General features: G+C 38.8%; 1 protein-coding gene across 1 annotated transcript in view; it reads right to left on the bottom strand.

Annotated features, from left to right (window-relative positions):
• The window catches only part of LOC127660473 (F-box only protein 28-like), a 31,037-nt gene extending 19,745 nt beyond the window's left edge, over nt 1-11,292 (bottom strand). The window contains exons 1-2 of the mRNA XM_052150734.1: nt 11,106-11,292; nt 10,417-10,526 (exon numbers count right to left, since the gene is read on the bottom strand). Of these exons, the coding sequence (XP_052006694.1) occupies nt 10,417-10,526; nt 11,106-11,288 (293 nt within the window). The 5' untranslated portion in view covers nt 11,289-11,292. The remainder of the gene's footprint in view (nt 1-10,416; nt 10,527-11,105) is intronic.
• Between the last annotated feature and the right edge of the window lie 2,592 nt (nt 11,293-13,884).

Here is a 13,884-nt window from a genome sequence, read left to right as displayed (position 1 = left end):
TTTTCTCTTTGCCTTTTGTTGTTTGATTCGCAGTAATGGCTCAATCGTCAGCATGTTTATTAGACTGCTTCCCCTTTAAGACAGAGTTCAGATCTAATAGGCTCCTGATGCACCATATTTTCTCCCAACTATTTCCATAACTACGTCTATTTAAGACATAAACTGTGTTTAAGTGAATCTCCAAGCCGGACGTTTTGAAATTTTATAGTTGATTGTTTAGACGCGCACATGAAACCCAAAGTAGCCTATACTTTGCTTGTCTCGTTGCGGTCCGTTTCGGAGCACGCGCCGCCTTGGGAACGGTATCTCTTGCGCTCTTTTTATTATTAAACGCGTCCCGCAATTTAGCAACAGTAGCTAGACTGCATTTTACAACAATCACCGATCGTGCTGATTCTGACGTTAAGTTTGAGTTTTGAGTTGTGAAGGGAAGGAAGTTGTGCTAGACAGAATTCCGCTTATGTATAAATATAATTTTTATAATCTTTGGAAGGCGAAATCTAAAATAAAATCAGACTAATATCACAGATCTAAACCAGGCTACGTTTGAATGTTTAGTTCTGTCCTCTGTCGTCACTCAGTAAGCAGGGCTTGTGTTGTGCTTGCTGTGGCACCGCGTGAGAGATCTCACTCTCTCTCTCTCTCTCTCTCTGACTGCGAATAGCTAAATTGCATCAGACAAATGGTTTAATATTATTATACATAGAAATGGCTGGCGAGATAAAATAACACACTCTTTATAGCAATAATAAATGTATTTTCTCAATTTCTCCAGTACCGACGGCAGAACCGATAATGTCCGAGCTTACCAAAGCCTTCAATAGCCTATAATGCATTGGTATCTTTTTTATTACTTATTTCTCTGCATTGAGTGACAACCCTCTCAAATATAAGACACACAAACAGAACAAATAAAAGTCTCAGATTCACTGTCTGTAATTGCAAAATGATTGCTTACTTATTGTGACATGATAGCAACCCTTCTGCTGTGATAATGCAACTTCAACTACGCTATCAATATCCAAAGTAGCCGAACGTCATGTTTGTCACATTTTTTCTTGAAGTTGGCAGTAACATATCAAAAGACTTTTAATGAAATATAAAGGAGTTATACAAATTAAATCCTTACCGTTTTCTCCAAGGAACTTAGCTCCTTCCTTAGGCACTGGATGAGGTCTGCTCACTCTGCTGGAAAATGACTCTAGGGGCAGCGTGCGTCGAACACGTGTTCCACAACAACACTAGGTTGCCCACAGATGCGCCTGCCTAATAATCGGCTTGATATACTTGGATATTGGCCGATGCCGATTATGTTAAAAAATGCAAAAAAATCGGCCGATTAATCGGTCGACCTCTAATGTCAATGATAACTCCTCCATGTGTCAATAATGCCGAGATCTACTTTTATCACTGAGAAGGTTTACCTGCAAAATTAGTAGCATCAAAAATCACAAGCAGCCTCAAGAATGAACACAGAGTAGCCGTATAACACTTTTCCTAGAGCAGAATATTGCACTACAAATCGCTAAGTTTGATCAAAGGGGAAAGCCAGATATAAATAGCGCACTTGCCTGCATGGTTGCCAGATTGCACAAAATAAGTATTACATTAGGTGGAATATATTTCCAATTTGCGCAAGTATAAATCTCAAACTGGGGTGTTTCGTCACGTTATGTCCCAATGCAAGTTAACTGAAATATCCAATGAAAAATAAAAACGCTTTTACAATAAATGCCCATGTCTGCTTTAGCTGTTTGCGAGATTATCAATAAATCTGCCTCAGCAGTCTTAAATAGTCTATCACTCTGGCGGCCGCCGAAATATCTTCAATGGGAGAACCATGGCATTGTTCTTTCCCTGCTGTCCGCGACCCAGTCCGAATAAACCAGTTGAGAAACACTGCTTTAACTCACACACACACTCATGTCAGTACGCCTCGGCTCGCTTCTCTCTTACATTTTCTCCGCTGCATTTGTGTGTGTATCGCAATTTGACGAGTCTGACAGGCAGACGAGGAGGAGAGGAGATGTGCATGCACATGTGAGATTCTCCGTCCGGTTGCATTTTTTACTCAATACCGTAGATAAGCAAATGTACATGGTATGATAACAGTCAATTTTGAAACCGTGGTATACCATGAAACTGGTATACCGCTGCAACCCTAGTCGGCATACACAGAGGAGGTGCAGTGGCTAACGGACTGGTGTAGAGCCAACAATCTACCTCTGAATGTGGACAAAACAAAAGAGATGGTTGTTGACTTCAGGAGAGCACATAGTGAACACTCTCCACTGAACATCGACAGCTCTTCTGTAGAGATCGTCAAGAGCAACAAATTCCTTGGTGTTCACCTGGCCTCTCAACACCAGCTCTATTACCAAGAAAGTCCTCTACTTTCTTCGAAGGCTGAGAAAAGCACATCTCCCACCCCCCATCCTCACTACATTCTATAGAGGGACAATTGATAGCATCCTGAGCAGCTGCATCACTGCCTGGTTTGGGACTTGCACCGTTTCAGACCGCAAAGCCCTGGAGAGGATAGTGAGGACAGCTGAGAAGATCATCAGGGTCTCTCTTTCCTCTATCAAAGACATTTACATAAAACGCTGCATCCGCAATGCAACCAGAATTGTGGATGACCCCACACACCCCTCATACACACTCTTCACCCTCCTACCGTCTGGCAAGAGGTACCGAAGCATTCGGGCCCTCACGGCCAGACTGTGTAACAGCCTCTTCCCCCAAACCATCAGACTCCTCAATACTCAGGGACACACACACACACACACCAACTTTTGCACATGTCCAGAGTTGCACTTTAATTCATAGTCACTTATACCTGGCTGATACCTCAATAACGGCTATGTCCATAGAACACTATTTCATAGTATGTTATGTTTATATTTAGCATTTAAGAAAGGGTCATCTTTTTGCACTACCCGATTACAAATGTGCACTGGTCGGTGCTGCACTGTCTCTTAATGTGCCTATTGTCCTGTTCCTCTTAGTAATTTATTGTACTGTCCCGTACTGTTTGCACGTGCACTTTATGTAGAAATGTTATTTAGTCTGTGTAGTCTCATGTGGTTCTGTGTTTGTCCTATGTTGATTTATGTAGCACTATGGTCCTGGAGGAACGTTGTTTTGTTTCGCTGTGTACTGAACGACAATAAAAACCAATTGCCTTGACATGACCAGGAATATGTTTAGATAAAACGTTATTACAGCCAATTTCGATTTCACATCCAATTTGCGAAACATCAGCAGTCAAACCACATCTCAGTAATAACTTTCCAAGAGTAATTCCTATCTAGTGCGATCATTCTGATCTGTGAACAATGTGAGCTGGTTTAATATCGGTGTTAAAGAATACTACTAAGCCTAAGGCTTTACACATATTCCACACAAGGAACAGGGTTCAATTTCAAACCTCTGTTTGAAAATAGGACAAGAGAACAAGAGCAATCACTTGGTACAGCATAAGACACTTGTTTCCAAAACAATAAGGTCTAAAGATTGATCTCAAGATTGATCTCAAGAGTTGAGTGTGAGGTCTAGAGCTGAACCTGATGATTAACTCAATAGGTAAAGAGTGGTTAACATAATAAATAACCATATTGTTATGCCTATTTTTGGAAAACCTAGTCAGTGAAATAAATACTTCTAAATGAAAATTCCTCTTATAATTATATATTTATTTAGAACTTGACAAAGTTAAAAATAAAATACAATCCGTTTTAAATCCACCTTTCAAATTTCACATTATGCCACATTTCAGTATGATAAGTTGTTGATCAGATTTATTATAACATTTCCTCAAGAAACTGAAGATATTTTCAAAGCAAAAAATATTATATAATTTTAGTACAAAATACACAACAAAAATAACACGTCCTGCAGAAAATAAATGTAAACTACATTTATAACAATTTCTTGAAAAAAGAAAAAGATTGGAAAAAATATTAAATTAATGAGGAGCGCATCTTTTGGCTTTCATAATTTTCTTTAGCGTGCTTCATTTTAAGGTGTTAAAACAGATTGTTTGTATTACCAAAGTGATTATCGCCACGCGACAGTTTGCAGAATAATATATTTTTTTTTTTTCTAATCTGTGTCATCTTTTGTGACCCAAAAGTTACACTTGTTTTAATAACATGTTCCCCTTCATTTTCTTAACTTTTCTTTTGATCACATCAGCAAAAATGGATGGAGATGTACAGATGTGTTAGTGTGTGAGGTCAGATGATGAGTGACAACGCGAAAAAAAAAAAAAAACAGAGACGGATGATGGACGCTACGACAGAGACGGAAGGCACTCCTGCCAAAAAAACAAAACCCTCATGTAAATACCGCGATCAATGGGACAGCGAATTTACTTTTCTGAAGAGGAGCAGGGTGGGGGACAGTCACGCGTTTTGTAACTGCGACTTTAGCGGAGTAGTAAAGCAAACCTCGGCATGTTAAGTGATGGATTACAGTGATGCTGTCCCGGCAAAGTGTGTCAGTCAGATCACGGTGAACGTCTGCCTCCTCTGCTGTAGAGCGCTCAGAACACCGGCCCGCAACCAGAATTGCTAATAAACAGCCACGGGTTTGTGGGAGCGTTTTCGCCGTTGCCTGATCTGCATAATTTCTTTAGTGAATCTGGCATTAAACCAGCTCGCGCAAAAAAAAAAAAAAAAAAAGGCGAATTCATCCTCCACTCAAGCCTGGTTTCAGTTTCACATGAAGCATGCACACTGCTTCATGTGAAAAGTAAATATATTGCGATAAGTAAATATCCATGGCTCGAACATGGATATTTACTTATCGCAATATACACGATATAGCAAATTCTCTGTCGACTGACACTTTATATCGTCGCCACGACATATATCGGCATACAGCCCAGCCTGCATACCTAAAGAATGTACTTTTTTTACCAGCCGAGAAATATACGTTGTTGATCAAATCAGTACATACTTTGACAGTAAAGCTCAAAGTATAGTCCTTCAGATGTGAAAGCTAAGTGTTTGCATATGAGACACATGACGCAAATTTTGTCATTAGCTGAGTGGTTGAGCACCGAAAACGTGCGGCTCGATTTTGTTAAGAACGCGTAATATGCTCATGGAATTATTTACACTAACTTGTGGGTCCACAAGGTGGCAATTCTCACAATTGTGCAGTTTAGTATTGTCACGGTACCAACATTTCAGTATTGAAATTTCACGTATCTTGATACCAATTTTTGGTACCACAGCAAAGATATGCTAATATTATAATGTGCTATTTGAACACGCCAGTTTATTTATTTTAATAATTATAATGTAATTATTATTTTCCAGAACATTTTTGAAGTTTAATTTCATTTCATCATCAAAATGGTGCAAACAATTAATTCATAAAACTTTTATCAAGTGAAAATAGAACTTTTCAACATGTCATTGCATTATTTTTAATTCTACAGCTGTCTTGCTTGTGATATATTCCTTAATTTGTATTATTGTTATATCATTACATTTTACTATACAGTTGTAATATATTTTTATTAAATTTCAGGCATCTAGCTTATATACTGAAACATGCTTTTATTATGGCATGTATTGTTTTTCCTGAATCTTCACTTTCCGGATAAACAGTTCGTGTCGAGGCCCAGTGTGATCATTGAAGACTTTTAAAGTCACATCTGAAATTTAATCTCTTTACATTGGCCTTTGACAAATTAAATGTAGGACACAGATTCAAATCAAATCCCTTTTTTTGTCACTCAACTATATACACGAGTGCAACAGTGGGTGAAAGTCTTTGGTGCAGTTTCAAGCAACATAGCAGTTATGACAGTGATGAGACTTACCGATCTACAATAAACATCAGATTTACAAAACACAATTTACATATCTGATATACACATAATTACACGCAACACAATATACAAATAATAATCTACAATGTATACAATACACACAATATAGAATACACAGTATACAATAAAAATTGTATATATAAAATATACAGAAGGTTGTATTGTGCTGTATTGACATTCAGGGTGTCGGTTGATAGTCAGTTGCCAGTGTCTTTTAAGAGAGAATATAATTTATGACAGTCCAGTGTAAGATTAAGAATAATAAAGTGCAGCGCTGATGTATTTTGATCGTGAGAGATCAAGAGTTCAAAAGTTTGATTGCTTGGGGGAAGAAGCTGTAATGGAGTTGGCTGGTGCGGGTCCTGATGCTGTGAAACCGCCTGCCTGATGCTAGTAGTGAGAGCAGCCTATGGCTTGGGTGGCTGGAGTCTCTGATGATTCTCTGAGATTTTTTCCAAACACCACCTGGTATAGGTGTCCTGGAGGGAATGATGCTCACCTCTGATGTGTCTGGCAGTTCGCACCACCCTTTGCAGGTCTTTGCATTGAGGGCAGTGCTGTTGCCATACCAGGCAGTGGTGCAGCCAGTCAGGATGCTCTCTACAGTGCTGGTGTGGAACCGTGTGAGGATGTGGTGGTTCATTCCAAACTTCCTCAGCCATCTCAGGAAGAAGAGGAGCTGGTGAGCCTTCTTCACAATGGCCTCAGTGTGGACGGATCATGCGAGTTCCTTTGTGATGTGGATACCGAGGAACTTGAAGCTGCTGACTCTCTCCACTGGTGCTCCATTGATGGTGATGGAGCGGTGTTCTCCGTCTTTACTCCTGAAGTCCACCACAAGCTCCTTGGTCTTGTTGACGTTGAGGGAGAAGTTTTGCTCCTGACACCAGCGTGTCAGTGTGTGCACCTCCTCTCTGTAGGCTGTTTCATCATTGTCAGTGATCAGACCTACCACTGTCGTATCATCAGCAAACTTAATGTTGCCACACAGTCATGTGTTTACAGGGAAAACAGGAGTGGGCTGAGAACACAGCCCTGCGGGGGGTCCAGTGTTGAGGGTCAGTGATGAGATGTTGCTGCCCATTCTTACCACCTGGCGTCTGCTTGACAGGAAGTCCATGATCCAGCTGCACAGCAAGTTGTTTAAGCCCAGAGCACAGAGTTTCCCCATCAAGCTTGGAGGGCACTAAGGTGTTGAATGCTGAGCTGTAGTATACAAACAGCTTTCACAAATATGTTTTCCTTTTTGTCCAGGTGGGAGAGAGCAGTGTGTAGTGTAGATGAAATCATCAGTGGAGCAATTGCTGCGATTTTCAAACTGCAGTGAGGTGGGCAGCACAGTTAAAGTCCCCGGTCACAATGGTCCAAAACCCGGTCCCCTCGTGTGTTGAAACTGATGTGTTGGTAGTAGTGTTGTAAAAAATACAGGTACTCCGGTACCAAGTCAGTACTGAAACAAAAAAATGTTTACGATACCAGAATTTCTGAAGGTACCGGAGTACCGAGTACCGGGTCTAACCGGTACCCATGCAGAGTCAGGAACTTTTGAACTCTCACAACAAGCAAAAGATGGCAACAAGCAAAGATACTGAGAGAGAGATCCCAAAGTATTACGGAATTATATAAAAAAAAAAAAGTATATTCAGAAGCAGTCTCGTTTTGGAATAAGCGGAGCCGGAGCTCTTTAAAGGAAACATCCCGGCGTTACAAATGCAGTTATATTTAATGTGTTATAGCTTTATTAAAGTTCAAATAATACAGAAGCAGGTCATGTTAATAACTTTAAACTCAGAAACTGGCATTTCTCTGTGTGGCAAGCGCCTCTTCAATGAGTTGCGCGAACGTACCGATCTAAGGGGGAGAGATTGAAACCGCACCCGGCTGAGAGAGACTCTGCCTCGGGGACGCTCATCCCTCGAGCGCGGACGCTTAATGCAGCTAGATTAGAACTTATTTAATCATAATATATGTCACTGTGCATTCCTTATCATGATGAAAAATGGCAATATGCAGCTTTATTAATACGAGAGCACTTTGCACATTAGTTAGGAAATTGTTTTTTTTAAATCATTCTATTGTATGATTGTTTATTTAGTTTTTTTTTAGTACTTGGTAAAAACTTAAAGTAAAAGTTGCAAAAGTTGAAGCAAATCTTATATAAGTGTTCAAAAATACTTTAAGCATACATTGTACAGTTTTTTTATAATTCAAAAATAATATATATAAATTAAAGTGTTGCTCAATGGCATATTTCTGTTCTTAGCTCTGCTGCTAATGTTTTGGTAACTTTGTTAATAAAAGAGTGTTGTTTGGTAACCTGTTTTTGCTTTGGTACCGAAAATGGTATCGAGTACTGTGAAATTTCAATGGTATTGGTACCGACTACTGAAATTTTGGTACTGGGACAACACTAGTTGGTAGTATTTTGGTGCTATTGAAGTTGGCTTTGTTAAAGTCCCCGGTAACAATGAAAGTGGCTTCAACCTGTGTGGTTTCCTGCTTGCTTATACTCTCATACAGTTCCTTGAGTGCTCAGTCTGTGTTGGGTTGTGCGGGGGGTGTACACAGCTATGACAATGACATCATAAAACATACACCCAACCACCTCTGCTTTTACCTGAGAGGTCTTTCGGTCTATACGCTCTGCATGGAGAACCCCGCGGGTTCTGGAATCTCCACAAACATCCAAGTTTCTGTAAGGCAGATAATGCAGCAATCTCTCGGCGGAAAGATATACACGCTCTCAGCTCACAGAGCTTGTTGTCGAGAGACTGAACATTTGACAGTAGAATACGGAGTAGCGGGGCATGACGTCTTAGTCTGATGAGAATGCCGGCTCTCCTTCCCCTTTTCCGGCTGCGTTTCTAAACGTGTTTGTAAACAGCAGGTCGGCATTGAGGTATTTAAAAGTCCGGTTCAATGTAAAATTAGTAAAAGAGCACGCATTCAAAATAAGCCTGGGAGCATTTTAAAGCTGTCGTGTCAGTCATACTGCATGCTGGTACCAGATTGCGTCGGTGCTCTGTACTACCGGTACTGCAGAAACACTGGTATTGTTACTAGGGATGTGCACGAGCAGTCCATTATTCGAATATTCATTCTGAAATAATTATTCAAATAGTAAAAAATACTATTTGAATTTTGCAAAGTTTTGTTTTGCTGGCCATATATACAGTTAGATGCATGTTAAGTCCTGAACACACAAACTAAAACTGGCAGTTATAACAGAATGCACTGGGTGGCACTGTTGAGTGTGGACACAAGTTGATCACGTTTGTTGAGCAAACGGTTCTATCACTCAGTACGTTCAGATGGACACCAGAAAAGCGGGTTATTGCGAGAATGTGGCTTAATGCGTGAAAGCTGTGTTCCTGTTTAAATGTACTGGATAAGCGGTGTACACTTTACTCCCGTACATGTGCAGCTCGTCAGGAAGCAGCGTCCATTTAGCAATGTAATCCCTGCGATGCTTCTGTAAACAACAAACGTGGCATCCGAGAAAGACTTAGCTAGCTGAGGTAAAAGACTGTAACACAGTTAAGGATGGGCAAGGAGGCGGCGAGAACCGGCTTGTCAACATAAGTCATAATTTAATGCAAACTTAAACCAAACACATAAACAAACACACACATGACGGACATGCCCGTAATTCTCTCTCTCTCTCTCGAACCATCGTCACCGGCCGCCTTTATCCCTCGCCTCATCAGGCCGATTGGGGATCGGGCGTGCGATATTCCGACCCGGCCCCACCCCCCTCCGCTCCACAAAGACATTCCATCGTTTAAACTGGTGTGTATACTTTACGGAGCTTTATGTTGATATGCTTGTTTTTCTCAACAAAAACATGGTATGAGATACAATATAAACATGGTAACTAGCTTAAATGCTTTCTATTCTTTTTTTGTTTTCACACATTGCTTGTTTAAATATATATAAAAAAAACAGGACATGATACAAACTTGTTTTGATTATAATTAGAAGCTTGTTTTTTAACCTTTATGACTAAACAAAATATTTTAAAACATCTCTTTCTCATTAATTACCTTCATTTAAAAAAATTGAATATTTGTTTTTTATGAGCTTAAATATTTGAATAAAAATGATTGATGAATGCCCATCCCTACTTGTTACATCTTTTTTATTTTGGTATCAACTTGGTACTGAAGTACTGGTACTTTTAGCAGTAGAGCCATTGTTTCTAAGTGCAAGACGATGTAATTCCCTGCTAAACAACAGGAGTCTAATGTGGAAACTACAACAGTGGAAGTGCACGCCAAGAGCATGTGTGGATGAGGAGGTCAGGAGATGACCTGTATTTGTATGACTCAAGTCTGATGGAATATAAAGGCATCTTTACACATCTAAACTTTTGAAGATAAATAGTCCAGTATCTCATAGTAGTTGTACCACGCATGTGCCAACCACAGAGTATGCGTGCACAGTCGAATTAAGTATACTTTGAAAGTCTAGCAATTGACTGCACACACAGATGCTTAACATTCAAGTCAAAAGCGAATTATACTGTGGGCTAAAGTGAGTGAGTTTTTTTCACAGTTACAGATGGGTCTCACCTAGGCAGCTGAGCTTTGACCTGTTTCTGGCACAAGCTGTGATAGCGCTCCACTTTCAGGAAGCCTTGATTGAGCATTCGCTGACAAATCATATCCATACGTTTACACACCTGAAAGAGATGACAATGTCTGAGAAAATCTATTTGCATTTTTATAGAATTTAGTGTTCAAGAGAATGCAACAGCAATGTTATTGAAAAAATTGCCATTGTTTCTAAATTGCATTCAAACATTTTTATAGTATCAAACCATTCAACACTCTGTTATCCTGAGAAACACAATCACTCGGGGAAAAGTTCACAGTATAATAATAATAATAATAATAAAAGAATCGTGTGTGTGTGTGTGCGTGAACTACGTAATATATAAATCTAAGGGGGAGAGGTGGCCATCGTAGTCTCAAAACCTAGTGAGCTGCCTACATTTTTAGGGCAACAAAGAGAAGTTTAAACGTTAGGAATTCACAGGAGCGGGCATAATTTTGGGCAATCACAGGAAACGCGCGTCACATATGATGCCCAAAACTGCTGTTTAAGCTCGCAATTCACGATGTTTTGAAACTTTCATGCACAAAAGCAGCTGATTTGGAGCGTGCTTAAGCTGCCCAAAACTGCTCATTGCATATAGTGCGCTGAGTGTTACTTTGAGACACAGTCCAGTTTGACTGCGGACTCGCATTGTTTTTCTCACCAGCCGCAGCAGACTAATCTCGTCGTATGACAGGAAGTTTAGGATCGAGTCAATCGCCACTATCGGGAGTCCCAGCAGCGCGTTATTCTGGTGCGGTTGGTCCGGTGATGGAGACGGTAACCGCGACGAGTCCGAATCCAGCGGTGCGACAACTCCATCAACAATCACTACAACAGCCGCCATCTTCTCCATTTCAACAGTGCAGTACAGGACGTGACGAAACATCATCTTGTCATGCGGAAGCGAGGAGAACAGCACATCGATGACGCGGACCTCGTCAAATTTGGTCAAAGTACATTCTCTGAAGCCATCTGCTGGTGTCTCAATCCTTGTGCATGGTTTCAAGGGGGATATTTTGGAAGTTGTGTCCTGTAGTGACGGAAGATGGATAACAATAATAGTCAAGCAGGACAATACAGTTTTCATAGTTTGCAATGTATATGGATTTAATTCACACTTTGACAACAAAAACTTATTTAATTCCATTACTGGCAAGCTAAGGGATTTAAAGGGAAAATACGTAAATGCTTTTATAATTCTTTCGGGGGATTTCAATGAATGTCCTGACGAAATAGAGGTTACCCTCCAAGCTGAGCGGCTCGCTGCTCCCAGGGAAGCGATTTAATCTCTTCTCTGTGCTCAGACCTATCCTTGACTGATGCTTGGCGTTTTTTTAACCCAGACATCCAAGATTTCACCTGGAGTAATAGAAGTCTGACTTTGAAGTCGAGAATTGATTTATTTTTAGTTTCTTCTTCTCTTCAGTTTATTAATGAGGTTAAACATGTTTATGCACCCCTTTCGGACCACAAATTAATTATTTTGAAACTAGGCTCCATTGACCCGCAATCGGGCTTGAGAGGTTATTGGAAGTTTAACAATACTCTTTTGAGTGACGACTCCTTTAATGATTCTGTTAAGCTTCTAGCGAAAGAGATCTTCGAGATTGACATTAATACATAAGAAAAAGTGGGAGTACTTCAAGTATAAAATTAGACAATTGGCTATAAAAAGATCTAAGGAAATAAAGAAAGAAAAATATAATTCAGAACATGTCTTGATGAATAAATTAACTCAATTAATGTCAAAAGGAAACATTAACCCAGAAGAAGAAATTGAGATAAAAGCCATCCAAATTCAGATAGACCAAATATATACAGAAATGGCAAAGGGGGCATTTATTAGATCAAGGGCTAAGTGGCTGGAAGAGGGCGAAAAGAACACCAATTATTTTTTTGCTTTAGAAAAAAGGAATGCTAAAAGAAATTCTGTAACTGAGCTTTACATTGATGGCACCCTTTCTAAGGATCTTACTTGCATTTCTAAATTTGTCAGCTCGTTTTATGGTAATTTATATCAGTCTAATTTTAACAGAGAAGAAAGTGTAAGTTTTCTTTGAATTTATTCAGCACAGTATCCCTATTATTAGTGAAGATTATAAAACTTCTTGTGACGCTGATCTCTCTTTAAATGAGGTTAAAAATGCTTTGTTTGCTATGAAGAAAGGAAAATCTCCCGGGATAGATGGGCTAGGAGCGGAGTTCTATATTAATTTCTGGGAGCTTATTCAACTCCCTTTAATGCACATGTATAGGGAGTGTATTGATCAAATGACCACAACAATGAAGCAAGGCATTATTTCCTTGATCCCGAAACCTGGTAAAGACCCTCACTTAATTGATAATTGGCGTCCAATCACATTAACTATAGATTATAAAATTCTGGCCTCTGTATATGCAAATAGATTAAAATCTGATTTAAATTCAATAATTGCAGAAACTCAAACGGGTTTCATGAAAAACCGCCACATTAGCAATAACATAAGACTCGTTTTAGACTTGCTTGACTATGCCACTGCGGTCAAGTGGGCCGCGCCTTGAAAATACACGGTCAAGCCAGCCGCACATCTTTTTTTAGTATGCGCGTCTAATCGTGTCCTTACGGTATGGGTGCTGAAAGAGGTCAAACTTGATTTTTTGACTCTATTTTCTGCTATTTTCCATCTTATTAGGACACAAATAATTATTTTTTTTTTTTTACTATTTTAATGTTTGTATGCCTAAATATGATTAACATTAATTATTACATAATTTATTCATGTTCATATTCATTTTAATTATCATACATCCTTAATATTTTTACATTTTTATTTTTAATGTTTATATATATATATATATATATATATATATATATATATATATATATATATATATATATATATATATATATATATATATATTAGTATACATTAATTATTATAATATATTTATTAATGCTAATGAAATCTGTAATACTGATGTTAATTATCATACATTTATTTTACATTTGTATTGTTGATTTTAATGTTTGTGTATATATAAAGTATACATTTAATTATTATACATCATGTATAAATGTTTATTTATTTATTTAATTTTTTCATGTTAATGTAAATGATTAATATGATACAACAGGCTTTTGAAACACAAATGATATTTAAAACACAAGCACACACACACACACACACACACACACACAATTTATATATACAAGTATGTTATATTACTGTATAGTTCTGGAGGAAAGGCAAACTCACCCCACACATCAAAGTGCATTCTATCACTTACACCATGTCCCATGTTCAAGCACTCATAAAAAGTGTTCCTTCAAAGGTTTGCTCATTCTTTCAATATATTCCTGTTCAGAGTGACTCTGACTATTACTGTAATTATTTTCAAGTAATTTTACTGTATAGTTTTGGAGAAAAGTAAAGGCAGACTCACCCCAATCATCAAAGTGC

Source organism: Xyrauchen texanus, chromosome 20 (assembly GCF_025860055.1).
Source record: "Xyrauchen texanus isolate HMW12.3.18 chromosome 20, RBS_HiC_50CHRs, whole genome shotgun sequence".
Lineage (NCBI taxonomy): Eukaryota > Metazoa > Chordata > Actinopteri > Cypriniformes > Catostomidae > Xyrauchen > Xyrauchen texanus.
This window is presented reverse-complemented; position numbering and strand designations above follow the sequence as displayed.